Here is an 18703-nt window from a genome sequence, read left to right as displayed (position 1 = left end):
GGAGGGGCAGCACAGTGTGGTATTCACAGGACCTGGTTGAAGCCCTACCTTAGCCTCTTACTAGCTAGGAGACCTTGGAAAGCTCTTTTTTTTTTTTTTTCAGTGCTGAGATTGAACCCAGGGCCTTGCACATGCTAGGCAAGCTCTTTACCACTGAGCTATATTCCCACCCCCCAAGAACTTAAGTTTTTTGGTTTTTAAAATTTTTTTTTTCTTTTTCCTTTGATACTAGAGATTGAACTTAGGACCTCAAGCTTGCTAGGCAAGCTTTCTACCACTTGAGCCATGCCCAAGTATTGTTTGTTTTTATAAATGAGATTTATTTTCCTCATCAATAAATTGGGGCAAATTATTCTCCTTAAGAGTATTTATTTGTTTTGGTGTTGGAGATCAAACCCAAGGCCTTGTTAATGCTAAGTAAGCATTCTGCCACTGAAGTGGGCCCCTAGCCTCTAGAATGGCTAAATGAGGTCATGATTCTTTTTTCTTTTTTTGGTGGTACTGGGGAGGTAGTGATTGTTAATGTTCTGAAATGACACATAGTAAATACCTCCACATGATAACAATACATAATAATAGCAGTGATACACAGAGAAACAATGTACTATTATTTCTGCTTGGTTTCAGTGCTTGCTTTGCTGTCTCCTGCTTGCTGATTGCCTATGGAGCAAGTAACCCAAACTGTGAGTATGCCTTTCCTCTACCCTTTAGTCGGGACTAGGAGACTGTCCAGAGGAGCTTCCTAGCCTACCTGCTCTTACATGTTGTACCAGACCTGGTACTCTCTGCTCAAGATAGAAGGGACTTATCTCAAAGGGGTGACTTACCTCAAATGGGTGGCAAGTAAGAGAGTAATCACCCCAAGAAGAAGGCTAAAAGGAGCTCTCAGGGTGCATAAAGCCCTCTTCTCATCACCAAGCCAATCCAGTCCCTGGTGGCCTTATTGATGCCACCCTGAGAGATGAACTCGAAGAACCAGGACACTTGTAGGACATGACCCTCTGTGCAGAAATCGTGAACTGAGCCTTCTTAAGGCCAACACAAGCCAGCACTTGAAGGATGGCCTAGAACCCACCTTGTCTCTATCCCTGCTCAGAGCTGTTGATTCAGGGATTTTCAGAACAAATGCCAATGACTGAGAGCATGGCTGAAGTGGCAGAGTGCCTGCCTAGCAAGTGCAAGGCCCTGGGGAGGGGGGGACCTAAAATAGGACCTCTGCATCTTGCCAAAATCTCAGCCAGGTTCATCTACTAACTTTCAGGAACTTAAGTTTGTAGTGTCAGTGTCAGTGAAGCAGCCTTTTTGGGCCTCTTTCTTGCAGCTAGGTCAATGGAGAAAGAAGTGTGGGCATGTGCCTTTTGCAAGAGCTCAAGCTCTGTGAGGTAGGCAGAAAGAGGAGGGTGAAGAAGAGGCCGCTCCAGCTCCCCAGGTGTCAGGCACTAACTCCAGATGGCTTCTCCTCCATTTGTTCTGTGTCTATGGGGAGCCTGCTCCATGCCGGGCATTGGGCCAAGCATTGGGCCAAGCCCTGGCCTCCCCAAAGCTCAGCTGTGGTTCCCTGCTTATGACTCTGTTTTCCTACAGCTCTCTCTGTGCTCATCTTCATTGCTCTGGCTCTGAATGGCTTTGGTGGGATGTGCATGACCTTCACCTCACTAACGGTAAGTATTGATTTTTTAAGAGCGTTCTCTAGATTAGTAATCTGCTTGTGAACTTGAGGCAGCTTTTGTTGTTTTCCACTTCCTTGCCTTCCATTTGCTCACATTGCCTGATGTCCCAAGCAGTGCAGGGACTGTGGGTGCAAGGCCGTCATGGCCTCCCAAGCTGGGAGGTCCAGCAGGCAGCAGTACATGGCTCACAGGGTGACTCGCTCTCTGCTTTCTGCCCTTGACTTTGGTGCTGAGGAAGCAGCTCACTAGCCATGCACTTAGGGAAGACAGGAGCAGGGAGAAAAGGGCTGTTGTTCTTCCTTCCCACTTTTTCCTCTTATTTTCCATGCTGTTGTTCCCAGGGTCTCTGGAAGCTCTGACTAACAGTGCAACCAATAAGCAAATCTCCCTGGGAATTTCTCCAGTCCCCACCTTTGCCTTTACCCAGAACTGAATGGAAAAATCCAGAGAAGCACCTGTGGCTCTCTTCTTGATATTCTCAAAGCCAGGGCACAGTAGTCCATCTGGAGAGGGAGATGTTTCTGCACAGTGCTGAGTGTCCCCTTCTGGGAGCATAGGGTCTACAAAATGGGCTTCTTTTTGAGATGAGGGGGCAGAAGGAAGGTGCAGGTTGAAAGAAATCAAAGAAGGGACAAAAGTCTTTTCCAGAGGGCCTGATTGGGCCAGTGTGCCATTCAGAGATGCTCTTCTGAGACACTCTGTCCAACAGAGAAATCTCGCCTGCCTCAGTTTACCTGTGAAAGAGGTTTTAGGATACCATATCTACCATTACTGTTTGCAGTGCACTCTGGTTTCTGATCTTCCTTTATGCTTGTGAGTCAGGAGCCACACTGTTGAGAGATCCTTGCTTTGCTGTAAGGGAGCTCTGGGGACTCTGGTCCTTTAGTAAGGAGTTGTCATCTCCATGAACTGCCTATAGGCCATGAAGGCTGTATCCAACGCCTTCTCTGTTGCCCCTTCCTGCATTTGCCTTGCTGGAAGTGCCTGGGCCTAGGTCTGTGGACATGGAAAGTTCACTGCAGTCCATGTTAGGTTAGAAAAGCCAGTGCAGGCAGTGTGTGTGACATGCTCTGGGTAAAGGTGTTCGTGGGCGTGTGTGACATACATCCATTTAGGGACTCGGTGGTTTTGCCTCTGCTTGTTACCAGGGAGAGTTACTTTGTACTCTTTGGGACTTATTTATTTATATATATTTTTTGTTTTTGTCTACAGACAGGGTCTCATTTTGTAACCCAGGCTGGCCCCGAACTTTCTGTGTGGCCCAGGCTGGCCTGGAACTTTTTTTTTGTCTTTTCTTTTTTGGTGCTGGGATCGAACCCAAGGACTCACGTGTGCTATGGCCTGGAACTCTTGAATGCTGGAATTATAGGTGCCTACTACTCTCAGCTTATTTTATTTTTTTAACCAGGTAGTTTTTTGTTTTTTTTTTTTGTGGCACTGGGGTTTGAACTCAGGGCTTCACGCTTGCAGTGCAGGTGCACTTGAGCCACTCCTCCAGCCCCTTTTGCTCTGGTTGTTTTGGAAATGGGGGTCCTGTGAACTGTTTGCTCAGGCTGGCCTTGAACTTTGATCCTCCTGATTTCAGCCTCCCAAGTAGATAGAATTACAGGTGTGAGAACTAGACACTCCCCTCTCCACCCTCCTTTTAAACACACAAATTCCCAAAAGAAAACAAATGTTGAAACTGTGGGAAGTATGTTCACACTTCAAAAATACACAGATTCCATTAAGTTGTGTAAATTGTGAAACGGGAGTCGATTCTGTTTGTTCTTGGACAGTGTGAAAACCACCAACCCTTTCATCAAGATGAAATATAAAAACTTGGCGCTGCTCCCATTATTTTAGTCATGCTGGGCCTCTGTTATGGCAGGTCTGAATTTCAGGGATAGAACAACAAGACGGTTGTGGGACTTGAGTTTAAGCTTCAAAATGCAGCTCATAATAAAACTCAAGATAAATGGGGGCAGGCAGCGGCAGAAAACTTCCCCAATGTACATGAGACCCTGACTTAGAGTGCCAGCACTGAAAAAAAAAAAAAAAAAAGATAAATAAATAGATTAAAAAGTACCATGCCATGGGTCCCCTTTAAGAAAGCCTTTAAGCTGAAAGTGGGGCTGTATAACCTGTAATCCCAGCACTTGGGAGGCAGATACAGGATGATCTTGAGTTCAAGGCCTGACTGGGCTATATAGTAAAAGAAAAACCAAGGACTGGGGATGTGGCTCAGTGATAGAGCACTTGCCTAGCATGCATAAGGCCCTGGGTTCAATCCCTAGCACCACCAAAATAAATAAATAGCTTTTAAAATAAACTCAAGCTTTTGTTCAAGAAGCTTTTATGAGAAACTAATAAGTCCATAAATACTGTTTTTTTTTTTTTTTCTTCTTGTTTTTTGTATTTATAAAGTAAGAGGCTGGCAGAGTGACTCAAATGGTAGATCACCTGCCTAGCAAGCATGAAGCCTTAAGTCTGTCTTCACCAGTTTGGAATATATTTCTTCAGTATTGCTTTAAATCCGTATATTCCAATGTTACTCGTTTTTAAAAAGCCAGCCTCAGTGACTCACACCAGTAATCCTACCTACTTGGGAGACAGAGATTGGGGGAATTGCCATGCCTGCCAGCCTGGGCAGAAAGTTTAAGAGACCTCATCTCAACCAATAAAAAGCTGGTGGCTCTCACCTGTTATCCAAGCTATGCTGGAAGCATAAATAGGAGGATGTCACTTTAGGTTGGCTGGGGCATAAACTGAAGATACTATATGAAAAATAACTAAAGGAGAAAGGGCTGGGGGCATAGCCCAAGTGGTAGAGTACCTGCCTTGCAAACACAGGCCCTTAGTTCAAATCCCCAGTACTGCCAAAAAAAAGAACTGTTAGAATTCACTTTGGCACCTAGTGAGTCTTTTACATTTTTCCTGTTGTACTTAGAGATCTGCATTCTTATTGTACTCTAAAGATCTCTCCCATTATTAAACAGTTCCATATTGTTCTGTAATATAGATGTAACACAATTTATTCTACCAGTCTTCTACTAATGGATTTTTGGATTGGTTTCCAGTTTTTCCAATTAATTTATGAATGCCGCCAAAGTGAACATCCCTGTACATGTATTTCTGTAAAATGAATTCCTGGAAGTAGAATTGCTGTGCCACAGGATTACCATGTTTTAAAATTTAATATAGGCTGTCAAATTCTCTTCTAAAAAGGTTACACACCCATACAATCATAGCAGCAAAAGTGCCTTTTTCCCCATTCCCCTCTAAGCCCAGCTCACTCATCATTAAAATATTGGGTAGGCAGTCTGACCTGGTAAAAAATGATGTACCAAGATTTTAAATGTTTTCTTTCATTATGAGCAAGCCAGACATCTTTTCACCTCTTTATTGTATGTCTTCTGTGAATTGCTTCTCTGTACCATTCGTCCTCTTTTCTACAGAGTTCCTTTATTTATTTATTTATTTAAATGTTCTGTAAGAGCTCTTTCTGAGTGAGTGGGGATCTTACTGGAGGGCTTTTAGGCCTCTATGTGGTCTGTGAATAGGTTTCAGCAAAGCTGCTCGCTCCTTGAAATTATTTGCAAGCCCGTGGTGTGTATGTGCTACTGTGACTGTGGGAGTGTCCCTTGCTTTCCTTGTCTTCTGAAGATGGGTCTGGGTGAGGCTGAAGCCACTGTGTAGGATGTTTCTGTGAGCTCCTGGCTCTCCCCCCACAGACAGGTAGGTAGGAAGCTGCCCGGGCTACATAGTGAGAAGCATTTGATTACCAGGGATCTGAATAATGGAGAACATAGCTTGGCCTCTAAGGCTTCCATTCTTGGGTCTAGAGCATGGGTCATCAAACTGCCACCCCTAGGCCTAATCTAGACCTCTGCCTGTTTTTGTCAACACGGTTTTGTCCTCGTGCCTGTTTGAGCTTGTATTGTCTATGGCTGCTTTCATGCCACAGTAGCAGTCAGGCAGTCGTGACAGAGACCATATGGCCAATAAATCCTGAAATATTTACTGTCTAGCTCTTCATGGAAAAGGTTTTCCAGCCTTTGATAGAGGTTCAAAGAAGCTGCTAAATCACTTTTCCCCATCCATGGGTGGGGGCTGACACCCCTCTTAGCCCCCTACATTCTCTAGCTGCAAAGGCCAACTCTCTAAACAATTTTGAGGTCATTCCCCCACATGGCGGGATCTCCTTGGATATCCCCTATCCCACAAGGCTTGATCTCGTGAGAACAGACCCTGGAAGTAGAATAGGAAGCAGGTCAGCGAGGACAAGCTGAAGCTATTGGGCAATGTTCTCGGCTGGCTGGGGCCTCTGCTGAGCAGAGCTGATTTCCTTCTGACACAGCCCAGGCCTTTAAAAAGGGGAACTGTCAGGAGCAGCTCCCAGAGACAAGCTAGCAGCACAGTGCCACTTTCTGTCTGTGTCTCCCACCCATGTTCTCATTCGGGGGACAAAGAAGTCTTTACGGTTGCCTTTAGGAACTTCCTAAACAAAATCTGCTTTTGGACAAAATCAAAAACTGTTTTTGAGCCAGGGATAATTTCTCCTTGATAACCTGGGAATGTGAGGGAATATGTTGCCATGGAAACCCTAATTTGAGGACTTCTTGAATCCCAAGGGGGTTTTGTGTGACATGGCTTATCGTCTAAGTAAAGACAAAAGGGGCTGTGGGGTGTTACTCCATTGGTGGAGAGGGGGCCCCAAGTTGGCAAAATACCTTTCTTTATACTGCAGGAGATGGCCTATAGCCTGTCTCCCCCAGAGCCCGGGAGGTCTGACTCTGGGTCATTCTTTCTTCTAGAGTGGAACTCAGAGGGCTGTCCCACAGCCAGCGCTGGCCCTCTCAGGTCCCTGCAGCATGAGGCCTGGGCCAGCGTGTGGCCTCCTGGGGGGGAAGGCGCCAGGCCAGTCCAGGGGACCTCACTCCCTGTGGTGGGGCGTCTGGGCCTCCCCCTGGACAGCTGGTCAGCACACTCTGGTCTGTTTGCTCACTGCCTTGCGTTTGTGCAGCCCTTTAACTCGCTTCATCAGCTGGAGCACAAACACCGGCCGGCTGCTGAGATGGCGTCTTTGGGCCGCCACTCCACAGTCCAGGGCCTGAGTTGCTTGGAGATGGGAGCAGATGGAGCCAAAATTGTGAACATCTCTTTTCCACTTCATTACCCTGACCCCTGTCGGTGTGGGTGGGATGGGGAGTTCTGAGCTGAAGCCCTCACAGAAAGGGGGTTACAAAATGTTGCTAGGCTCCTTCAGGAAAAATTTTGCTGTGGCTTTTCCCATTTGATTCATTGAAGTCTGACTTTAAACCTAAGTAATAAATAATCCCATGGGAGCTGGACTGGAGTTGGAAGAAAACAGGATAAACATTCATCTTCAGATACCTGAGGGAAGCTGGGTGCCAGTGGCTCAGGCCTGTAATCCTAGCTACTCAGGAGGCAGAGATCAGGAGGATCATGGTTTGAAGCCAGCCCAGGTAAATAGTTCCCAAGACCCTATCTCAAAAAAAAACCACCACAAAAAGGGCTGGTGGAGTGGCTCAAGGTGAAGGCCCTGAGTTCAAACCCCAGTACCACCAAAAAAAAAAAAAAAAAAAAAGATATCTGAGGGGAAGAGCAAGGAAACAAGTGTCTCCAGTGAAGGGACAGGAGGTTAGCACTCTGCTCAGAGAAAGGCCCCATGGTGCTTCCCACCCCTTCTGGAGAACCCAGGTGCCAAGCGGGCAGGACTCTCTTTTTTTTATTCATTTATTCAATGTGCATACATTGTTTGGGTCATTTCTCCCCCCTGCCCCCTCCCCCGTGCAGGACTCTCTTGGTGCCTGGAACCTGTTGGGCCTCTGATCCATGCCTTGGGAACCTAAAGCAGTCAACTGATCACCATTGGCTTGGGGCAAATTTGCCCATCACAGGTTTCACCTCATCAGTTTGCTCCAGCATGTGACATGGGCAGGGGTGGATAGAAAGTGCTGTAGGGACATCATCACGGCTGGATCTGGCAGGTGGGGAGGGAGGTAGCTGAGGGAAGGCAGTCCCCCCTCCCCACCCCTTCAGCAATGAAGCGGAAAGGTGACCACAAGGACCTTCTCCCAGGCAGTGTGTGCTGAGAAGCACTTGCTTGTTTGGATTAGGGAACAGGCCAGCTGTGCTGAGTCCGCTTGTCTAGACCGGTACCTGGATCCTAGCCTATACAGGTTGTACGGAACACTGGGTGTGTACACCAGTCACCTGAGGACAGAGCTTACCTCTACAAGGGGCCTGAGGGCCAGAATGCCAGCTCCCACCCACTGCTTGGCACCCAAGCCTCCCCATGGCAGGTGTGGCATCTCCCTAAAGGCCAGAGTATGCCCCAGGGCTGATATACTTCAGAGACCATGGATTTGCAAAATTAGTGCCAGGGACATTACCTAGTGACCCTCTGTCCCTGCCTGCCACCAGCCACAGCCTGCTTTGTGGGCTCCTGGAGAGAGGGGCATATACCTTTGGGCATCTTAGGGTCCTCCACGGAAGACAGTCTAAACTCTCTGTCCTGGGGCCTTGGCCTCTGGGGACTCTTGTCCAGAAGCCGTGCTCTGTGGCCAGTATGCCAGGGGAGGGGCTGCCTGCAGCTGCTGTTTTCCCCTCTGGGAAGGTCACACAGCCAGGCCTGTTTATGGTGCAGCCGAGGGGCTGAGAATGAGTCATCACAGGCTTCCCCAGTTGAGGGAGGCTTGAGTGGAGGCCCCACAGCCCAGGCCAGAGAGGGAGGGGTAGGTTTACGGAGCAGAGCAGAGGCAGCAGGGTGATTAGGAGAACCCAGGAGCCAGGAGAGGGGCCTGTGCTCCCCAACTGTGAGTGTGGTAGTGAGTCAGGAAGCAGCCTGTGCCGAGTGTTTCCCCTGGCATCTGCCCTTGCAGCACGGCTCCAGCTTCCTACTTGGCAGCAGACCTGGTTCTTCCCCTTCACCAGCCCTCCAGGCTGTACTGGGGCACTCTGCTCAGCACTACTGCTGAGCAGCCAGGAGAGCAGTGGAGGCTGGGCGGAGGCAGGAGGAGAGGGTGATGAGGAGGGATAGCCAGACCAGGGAGGGAGGAGACCCAGACCTGAAGGAAAACAAGGGTGAGCCCACAGGCAAATGCACATCACTCTGTGGTGTGGCCCTGGACCACAGGGAGGTCAGCCAAAGAAAGCCGAGGGTAGGAGAGGGCAGAGGTGAATGGGTCTAAAAGGAGCAGCAGAAGAGATGTAAGAAATCTCCTGGGTGGGAATCAGACAGGATGCTTAATAAGGAATGTGGAAGAGGTGTGAGGAAAGAGAACTTCCTGGGAGCCTAAACTGAAGTATATATCACACCCGGCCATTGAAGCTCCCAGGAGGTAGCGTAGCCTAGTGGCTATGCCCACAAGCATAATGCTTGAATCCTATTGAATCCTAAATCCGATCTGTACCACTTAGGGGAGTCCCTTGACTCTTAAGTTTTGTACCCATTAAATGAGGGTGACAAGTGATATTTATACAGTTGCTTTGAGGGTTCTAATGATGATACAGAGTTAAATATTAACAATAGTTGCTATTAATATATGCATTACTACTTAATAATCTCATCAAGCAGCTCCTGGCACAGCCAGTGAGGAAACTCTCACAGTCAGAACAGCTTTGGGAGGAAGAGGGGAGGCCAGCCTAAAAGAGAAAATGCAAATTAGTATTACCACTTAGAAAAGTAATTCATGGGCTAGCGGTGTGACTCAAGCAGTAGAGCACACGTGTTTGATAAGCATGAAGCCAAGTTCAAGCCCCAGTACCACCAAAAAAAAAAGAAAAGAAAAGTAATTTGTGTTCACAGGAAAACCCTGTCTTTTTCTGCACTCCTTACTCTTTTTTTTTTGCGGTACTAGGGCTTGAACTCAGGGCCTTCACCTTGAGCCACTCCACCAGCCATTTTTTTGTGATGTTTTTTTTCCAGATAGGGAAAAGCCGGGCTGGCTTTCAACTGTGATCCTCCTGATCTCTGCCTCCTGAGTAGCTAGGATTACAGGTGTGAGCCACCGGTCCCCGGCTGCACTTCTTATTCTTTCGTGACCACAACATTGACTATTTTCTTCGGGTTTCATTGGTCAAGGTCAACCTTAAAGTCCTTTTCAGAACGATTTCATCTGATAGAAATGCTAAGTAGCTCCTACGTACTTTTGACTACCTATTTAAAAACTTCTAGCCAGGTACTGTGACTCATGCCTGTAATCCTAGCTACTCAAAAGGTGGAGATTGGGAGGATCATGATTCAAGACCAACCTGGGCAAAAGTTAGCATGAGCTCCCATCTCAGATAAAAAGCTGGGCATGGCGTCACATGCCTGTCATCCCAGTTACATGGGAGGCATAAGTAGGAGGATTGTCTAATCTGGGCAAAAACACAAGACCCTATCTGAAAAATAACTAAAGCAAAAAGGGCTAGGAACCAGGTGCTGATGGCTCACACCTGTAATCCTAGCTACTCAGGAGGCAGAGTACTCACTCCTGAGTACAATCAGGTTTCGAACCTGATTGGTTCGAAACCAATCTAAGCCAATAGTTCTTGAGACCCTATCTCAAAAAAAACCTTCACAAAAAAGGGCTGGTGAGTAGCTCAAGGTGTAAGCCCTGCGTTCAAGCCCCTGTATTGCAAAAAAGGGGTGGGCTAGGGGCATGGCTTAAGTGGTAGAGCATCTGCCTACCTAACTCGAGGCCCTGAGTTCAAATCCCAGTACTGCCAAAAAACAAATACATAAATGAAAGGAAAATAAAGCAAAAAATCCAAGAACTTCTAGCAGGGTGTAATGGTACATGCCTATAATCTCAATCCTGGGGAGATGGAGGCAGGAGGATGGCAAGTTTGAGGTCAGCCTGGGATATGTAGTGAGTTCCAGGCCAGCCTGGGGTACATAGTGAGACCCTGTCTCAAAAAACAACCTTTCTCACTGGTTTTGGTCAAAAAACATCATGAACTAAGAGGAAGTTAAATTACAAAGTGGGTAAATATACTTGGGGTACGTGGACAGCCTTGAATGTTTTTAATATATAAAGAGCCTTTATAGCTGAGGGCCGTGGCACCTGCTTGTAGTTCCAGCTACCTGGGAGGCTGAGGAAGGAGGATTGCTTGAGCCCAGGAGTTCAAGGTTTGCCTGGGCAACATACTAAGTCCTTGCCTTTAAAAAAAAAAGTTTTCACAAAATCAATATAAAAAGATTAATGAAAGAGGAATATATATTTTTAAAGTTGTTCAAAGTGATTAGAAGACAAATAAACACTTTTTTCAATTTATGGGATTTTTTGGTGGTACTGGGATTTGAACTCAGGGCCTCACTCTTGGTAGGCAGGTGCTCTACCACTTGAGCCACTCTACCAACCATATATTTTTTATATGATAAAAATTGAGAAGGACTGAGGCTTAACATGATGATTGCATAACTTATAGGCGATACAGATAAAGGTATAATAGGTAGTTGTCTCAGTTATGTTGGAGAATAGTAGATGGTATTAGAAAATGTTTATATGAAGTAAAAACAAAAAAGTGGCCTACGCCTGTACTCCCAGTGACTTGGGAGGCCAAGGCAGGAGGATCATGAGTTTGAGGTCAGCCTGGGCTACATAGTGAGATCCCCATCTCAAAAAAAAAGAGAAAAAGCTTATAAAACAATATGTTCCATATGATTCCAGTTGTGTTAAACTTTTATATTTATTTAAAGGAAAATTATTTATTTAAAGATATGGAAATGGTAATGTGACTATGTAAGAGTAACATTTTACTTTTCTCTCTTTTTTTTTTTTTTTTTTTTTTTTTTTGGTAGTACTGGGGTTTGAACTCAGGGCCTCACACTTGCTAGGCAGGTGCTCTTACCACTTGAGTCACTCCACCAGCCCTTTTTTGTGATGATTTTTTTTCAAGACAGGGTCTTGTAAACTGTTTGCCTGGGGCTGGCCTTGAACCTTTATCATCCTGATCTCTACCTCTTGGGTAGCTAGGATTACAGATACCAGTGCCTGACTACTTTACTTTTTATGTATACATTGTTCCAAATGTTTTACAGTAGACATACATTGTTTTGTTGTTTTTTGAGACAGAGTCTTGCCATGTAGCCCACACTGGCTTTGAACTCCAGATCCTCCTGCCTAAACCTCTGAAGCATATACTACTTTTCCAATCGGAAAAAGAAATTGTAATTTCAAATATAAGATTGTAGATGTTGGCCTGAGGCTCTGCACTATCCTAGGAATGGTTCTGCTGGCCAAACCACCATGTTGAAGAGAAGAATTCTCTTGGTATTGATCAGAATGTTCTAGGCAGGGAAACGCTGGTTAGCAGGAGGGACAGCTGGAAAGATGCTGTCCTTGTCCAGGCCTTGGACTAGGGTCTCAGCCACAGACAGGTGGAAAATCAGCCTCTTCTCCCAGGTTCCTGTTCTCTGTCCTGGGCCTAGAGCCAGGAGGAGACTCCTGAAGATCAGGCAGGCTACCTGCTTGCCTTAAGCCCTGTTGTGTTGGCTGCCAGCTTGGGTGAGGCTTAAGGCAATCTTGAGACTAAGAAGGTAGAAAGAAAAGGTCTGACAGCCAGGTGCTGTTGGTTTACGCCTGTAATCCTAGCTACTCAGGAGGGAGAGACCAGGAGGATTTCGTTTCAAGGCCTGCCTGGGCAAATAGTCCTGGAGACCCTATCTTGAAAAAAATCCATCACAAAAAAAGGGCTAGTGGAGTGGCTCAAGGTGAAGGCCCTGAGTTCAAGCCTCAGTATTGCAAAAAAAAAGGAAAAAAGGAAAGGACTAAGCAGGCACCATGGCTCATGCTTCTTATCCTAGCTACTCAGGAGCTGGATCGTGGTTCAAAACTATACCAGGCAAATCGTTTGCGAGACCCCATCTTGAAAATACTCAACACAAAAAAGGGCTGGTGGAATGGCTCAGTGAGACACTGGGTTAAAAAAACGTTGGATACAAAACCATAACCCACCCTTCCTGAGATAGAAGATTTGTTACTTAAAAGAATACATTTCTGGCTGGCAGAATGGCTCAAGTGGTGAAAGCACCTGCCTAGCAAACTCAAAGCCCTGAGTTCAAACCCCAGTGCTACAAAAAAATAATAGCTATGTGCATATAGGTTCACTCTAGAACAAGACTGTTTAACCTGCCTGGATCCTGCATCCAGGAAGCTGGACTCTTGGCCTCCATCTGCTCTTCTGGTTGGGTTCTAAGCCTCCTTTGATCCCTTGATCCCCTCCTTTCTTCATCAGTCCTGGCTGGACTGGAATCCCAGGCGGGAGCAGTTCCCTCCTTCTGCATAGGAGAACCCAGTCTTTGGATTTTCCCTGGGGTGGATGTGACCCCAGGGATGCCTCCTCTACAAAACTTCTTTGTTGGCATAACCAGCGTGGAGCTGCCGAAATATGTGAGCTGTAGACCAGAACCTGTTCATGAATCATAAGTAGCAGTTACTCAAGAGGCAGGAGCACCTTTGTGCTCACAGGGGTGGGTCTGGGCACTCACGAATGTACTATGTTTCCTGTGCCCCTGTCCTGTACCCATCTTACACCCTTCTTGAGAAGGACCCACTCTACAGGGGAAGACTTTTTGTGTACCTGAAATTCTTTGGAGATCTTGGCTGACGACCCCAGCCTCACACCATGAAGTGGCTTAGTTGTACCTACAGTATAATTAATTCATTTCTTCTTATTCCTGATAGCCCCCAAAATCTTAAGTTTCTTACTCTTTTTTTTTTTTTTTTTGGTGGTACTGGGGCCTCACACTTGATAGGCAGGCTTTTTACCTCTTGAGCCACTCCACCAGCCCTTTTCTTGTGATGGATTTTTTCGAGATAGGGTCTCGAAAACTATTTGCTTGAAGATGACTTGAACCGAGATCCTCCTGATCTCTGCCTCCTGAGTGGCTAGGATTACAGATGTGAGCTGCTGGCGCCTTGCTCTTTTCATTTTCTTGATGGTGAGCTTGGGAATTTTTAAAATTTTGATAATATGCATTGCTTATTGACAATTGTGGGTAAAACAGAAGTGATAGCTAAGTTCCAACTACCTCTGTTCAGCAGCAATGAGCTGCTTGCAGTAGGCATGGTTGTTTCGTTTTTGAGATAGAATTTCTCTTGTGTAGGCTAGGCTGACCTTGAACTCTCAATCCTGCCTCAGCCTCCTATGTGCTGGGATTGTAGGTGTGCACCACCACACTTAGCTGTAGCCATGTTTGATAAACCAAAAATGATTTAAGACAAATGGGGAAGGGGAGCATAGCTTAAGGTCCATATATGCAGCTTGAATTCAATACACTAGGTTGGCATAGTTTTCATAGTGTCCCCAACACCAGGGACACTGTAGGTGTACATGCAGTGCAGTCTCTTCTGGAGTTGGAAAAGTGTGGCTGGCTGGTTGGACGTGTTCATCTCCACATCTGTTGAAATTCATGCGTCTGTGATAGTATCTTAACCACACCTGGATTTCTGCAGTCACTGGAGGGTTCATCCTGGAAGTCATTTTAGATGAGCCCCCTCTTGCTTTGCTCCCAGGGCAAGTTGCTGTGTGACACTGAGAGTGGCCATGTTGGAAATGGAGCCTGAGTCTTTCTAAACTTGACCTTCTCAGGTACCAATTGATCACTAGGAGAGGAGAGAATTCTCTCCTTGCCCTTGGAAATTCAGAAGCAGGAGCTGAGCGCAGTGACTCATGCCTGTAATCCTACCTACTCAGGATGTGGGGATCAGGAGAATTGAGAATTGAGGCCAACCCTGGCAAGCAGTTTGTGAGACCCCATCTCAGCCAGTAAAAAACTGTGTGTGGCATGACTTTCATCCCAGCTACATGGGAAATGAAAATAGGAAGATTACAGTCCAGGTCAGCCTGGGCAAAAAAGCTAGACCCTATTCAAAAGTAATTAAAGCGAAAGGGGCCAGCACTGTGGCTCAAGTGGTAGACTAAACGACTGCCTATCAAGTGTAAGGCCGGAAGTTCAAACACCAGTGCACCCAGAACAAAAAGAGAGAAATTGAAAAGCGGAAACCCTTGTCAGCCACGAGGGAATTATAGAATTCTGATTGGCACCTTCCAGAAACCTACTCTCAAAACCGAAGGCAGCTTTTGCTGACATCTGGTCCTTCTGGTACTCTGATATTTTTATTTATAAAATGACACTCTTATCCCCAAATAGATTCTTATTTTTAACGGGCTTTCTTGCTTTGAGAAGTGCCTAAGGCTTTGCGTCTCAGTGTAAACCTGCAAAGACAAGGCCCCTGGCCTATGCCAGGGAGTGGGGGTGGGGTGGGGTAATCCCAGGCAGAAAGTGAAATAATCATCTCTTCACATCTAGAGAAAGCTTGCAATTAGCAGTAATTACCCTGGACTCCTACCCTGTGGATTACCCAGGAGGGAGAGCAGGTGAGACTTGAGGTCTGACAGTGCCTTGCTTCTCTGCTCCCTCTCCCTAAACCTTTCCTCCTCTGTCCCCTTAGCTGCCCAACATGTTTGGTGACCTTCGGTCCACGTTTATTGCCTTGATGATTGGATCTTACGCCTCCTCGGCAGTCACCTTCCCAGGAATCAAGGTGAGAATGTGGCCAGCGGTTTTCCAGCACGTTTGCTTTGTCCTGATCTCTGCTCAGAGGCCTCCCCAAGGCTGCTGTAACCCTCTCTGATGAGAGAAGGAATTGTGGGCACTAGGGACAGCCCCTCTCCACCCCTCCCACCTGAGCAGGAAGCACCTGTCACCGCAGGGCCCATGTCGCTGTAGTGTGTGACCACAGGCCAGGGTAGGAAAAGGAGGGTGAGTGAACTCACCTCCGGTCCTGAGTGCTCCCAGCCTGTTGTTGGGCTGTTGCTCCCCGTTAGCCAAAGTGCTGCTCTTGGCTAAGTTGGTTCAGCTGTTTCCCCCCTAGGCTGGATTCTGAGCCTGTGGAAGTCACACTGGGTCAGGATGAAGCACACGCTTCACCGTCCACCAGGCCCATCCAAGTCCTGCTGTCCTGTCAGGGTTTCAGCAGGGGCTTCTTCCTCCCAGACACCAGCACCAAGTTGTAGCTACACTGTGTGCGGGGTGGGGGTGGGCAGTGGGCTGTGGTAAGGAGAGGGAGTCATGGGTGTAGGCTGGGCACCTGGGAATCCAGGTGGCAGGGGCTAGGAACCTGGCTGGCCATCCTGTGAACTTTCTCTTGCTCCTGAATGGTGGAGGAGCCTTCAAGTTCCTCCTCTTCTTAGTAGCTAAGTGCTGGCCTCCTCCCTGGGGAGCTGGGCAGCTGTGTGCCAGTACTTTGGGAACTCCCATATAGGTGCTGGAAAGAAATGGTACTAATGACAGTAGCCACTAGCAGGCTCAGCAACCTGCCTGCTTGCCAGGCCAGATACCCAGCCCTTACTCTGCCAGTATCACATTCACCTAGTCCCACTGTGAGGACGGTACCCAGCCCTTACTCTGCCAGGATCACATTCACCTAGTCCCACTGTGAGGACGTGTGCCAGGGTCAAGCAGAGGGAGACATTTCACAGAGGGAGATGTTCGTGTCTGCATTCCTTGAGTATTTTGGGGCACTTACCATGTGTACTCTGCAAGGTACTGGAGAAACACCAGTGGATGAGGCTAGCAGATTCCTGTCCTCAGGGAGGTAGACTGACAATACACAGGTGAATGAATCAAGAAGCAGAATCATCTCAGCCAGCACTGTTCATTGTGAGCTGATGAGACAGATATAACAGTAACAGGGTGGCCAGCAAAGGCCTCTCCAAGACAATGTGGTCCATATTGGGTGCACAGGAGGTTAATGACATTCTGCCCACTTTGGCTTTCCCTCTTCCCACCACTATCCCTTTGTGCTTGTCAGCTCATCTATGACTCTGGTGCCTCCTTCATCGTCATCCTTGTGGTCTGGGCCGGATGCTCTGGGCTGGTTTTCCTCAACTGCTTCTTTAACTGGCCCCTGGAGCCCTTCCCAGGGCCAGAGGACATGGACTATTCGTAAGTAGGCGTGCTCTCTGCCCCACCCTCATGCCAGCCAGGGTCCTGGAAAGCACCAACAAACACCCTCCTGTTGCCTCCAGGGTGAAGATCAAGTTCAGCTGGCTGGGCTTTGACCACAAGATCACAGGGAAGCAGTTCTACAAGCAGGTGACCACAGTGGGGCGCCGCCTGAGTGTGGGCAGCTCCATGAGGAGTGCCAAGGAGCAAGCTGCATTGCAGGAGGGTCACAAGCTGTGCCTGTCAACCGTCGACCTGGAGGTGAAGTGCCAGCCAGATGCTACAGGTACCTGGCTCGTGGTCCTCACCGTCCAGATCCACCTGAGATGTCTACAGGGGCAACTGCATCCACACCCTGGGCAACTTGGAGTAGCTGCCAGTTCAGATCTGGAAGCAACAGCCCAGGCCCCCTCGATTGGGGCTGCACTGAGGCTCTGCGGGTATCGTCTCACTGAATTCCCAGTTCATTCCAAAGGGGCAGTGGCACTGCTTGCCCTGAATTACAGGTGAACACCCTAAGGTTTCAGAGAGTTAGGGGACTTGTCCAATCCAGCATCAGCACCACGAACCTCGCTGGGGCCCTTCCCAGTTCCCCTCATCTCCAGCACATCAGGCTTCCTTCCTCTACGAGCCCCCCACCAACAACCCCCCCGACCCCCCACGTCCTGGATGGTATGTGGGCTGTGTCCCAACCCTGAGTCCCACATCTTCTCCCCACAGCAGCCCCCTCCTTCATGCACAGTGTGTTCAGCCCCATCCTGCTTCTCAGCCTGGTCACCATGTGCGTCACGCAGCTGCGGCTCATCTTCTACATGGGGGCTATGAACAGCATCCTTGAGTTCCTGGTTAGCGGTGACCAGAATGCAGGTAGGTGTCCCCTGGAGCTGGGTGCATAATGTCAGGAGAGGCACCTCAAGTGCCAGTGTGGACGAGTGCTAGGTGTTAGGTGGAGCTGGATCAGTGGGGCCCTGTTGGCTTACCAGAGCTGTTTCGTCCCCGCCAGCCTGACTGTTCTTTCATGTCCCCATCCGGGGTTTCCCGGATCAGGAGGGAGGAGAGGACTGAAATAGCTCCATGTGCTTAGGGTGTGGGGTTTATGTTTCCAGGGCAGGCAGGGAAGGCCAGGGTAGGCAGGGAAGGCCAGGGTATGTGTGTGTAAGCGAAAACACTGCAGAGCAGAGGCCTGCACCTGGAGGCTGCTGAAGACAGTAAATTCAGTCCCACGCCCAGCCCTGTAGACCACAGATACGGCATCTGGAGACCCTGGGGGCCCAGGGGGAGGGTGGGTGTGTTGGCTGGAGACTGGGAAATGGTGGCGGCAGAGGCTTCCAGGAGGAGCGCGCAATCCAGTTGAGGCTTGTTAACGCCGGTAAACAGAACTGATAACCCACGTGGAAAAACAGCAGTGCAGCTCTTCAGTGGAGGGAGGCTTTGCTTCTCCAGAGAAAGTCAGTACTTCCCCAGGGCTTGAGCTGAGTCAGCTTTAGTCATCTCCGAGCAAGTGGGACAAACACAGTCGGCACATCCTCTTTGCTGGCAAGCTCACTGGCGTGCAACTTTCTTTTGTTGGTTTACTTGTTTTTACCAAGGGGAAGATGCCATAGGCCTTGTAAAAATAGCAAATACCTGTTTTTAACGGGTAAGAAGTCCTGCTTTTCACAAAAGGAAAGCAGGGAAGCAGATAACACTGGTTCCGAAGCAAAATGGAGAAATGCTGAGTGTCGTGTGCAAAAATTTGAAAAGCACATGAGTAAAGGCCCTCAGGAGCTTCCAGGGGAACGGAACCTATTGAGTCAGCCCTGTTTAGCCCAGTGATGTTCCCCTCATTTCCATCCTAGAACCCTTTAAGTCTTCCTGCCTTCCTTCCCCTCCCTCTCTTTCCACTCCTTCTGCTTTCTTCCTTTCTTGGTCTCTCTGTGTTGCCCATGCTAGTCTCAAACTCCTGAGTTCAAGCAGTTCTGCATAAACCTCTAAAGTAGCTGAGACTACAGATGTCCACCACTACACCTGGTGGAACCTTTTTAAAATGTAACACTCGTTAAAAATCCAGATAGCCCCCTGAGGAAAAGCTGATCCCTGGCCTCTCTCG

General features: G+C 48.0%; 1 protein-coding gene and 1 long non-coding RNA gene across 5 annotated transcripts in view; one reads left to right on the top strand and one right to left on the bottom strand.

The window, feature by feature from the left end:
• The window catches only part of Slc43a2 (solute carrier family 43 member 2), a 38158-nt gene that overhangs the window by 10733 nt on the left and 8722 nt on the right, over positions 1 to 18703 (top strand). For 2 of the 4 annotated variants that reach the window (XM_074046568.1, XM_074046566.1), the window contains exons 3-8: positions 628 to 683; positions 1585 to 1661; positions 15119 to 15211; positions 16481 to 16614; positions 16698 to 16900; positions 17335 to 17481. In XM_074046568.1, coding sequence (XP_073902669.1) covers positions 628 to 683; positions 1585 to 1661; positions 15119 to 15211; positions 16481 to 16614; positions 16698 to 16900; positions 17335 to 17481 — 710 coding nt within the window. Of the gene's footprint in view, positions 1 to 627; positions 684 to 1584; positions 1662 to 4081; positions 8837 to 9013; positions 9017 to 15118; positions 15212 to 16480; positions 16615 to 16697; positions 16901 to 17334; positions 17482 to 18703 lie in introns of those variants that run through there. The other 2 variants (XM_074046567.1, XM_074046569.1) reach the window with 2 other exon arrangements.
• On the bottom strand, positions 15351 to 17730 carry LOC141413803 (uncharacterized). Its single transcript, XR_012438710.1, has 3 exons — positions 17595 to 17730; positions 16196 to 16334; positions 15351 to 15555 (listed from the first exon to the last, which is right to left on the bottom strand). It is a non-coding gene; the product is annotated as an uncharacterized lncRNA (long non-coding RNA).

The sequence above is a fragment of the Castor canadensis genome, chromosome 11 (assembly GCF_047511655.1).
Source record: "Castor canadensis chromosome 11, mCasCan1.hap1v2, whole genome shotgun sequence".
Lineage (NCBI taxonomy): Eukaryota > Metazoa > Chordata > Mammalia > Rodentia > Castoridae > Castor > Castor canadensis.
The sequence above is the reverse complement of the archived record's forward strand: the minus strand, read 5'-3'. Positions and strand labels throughout refer to the sequence as shown.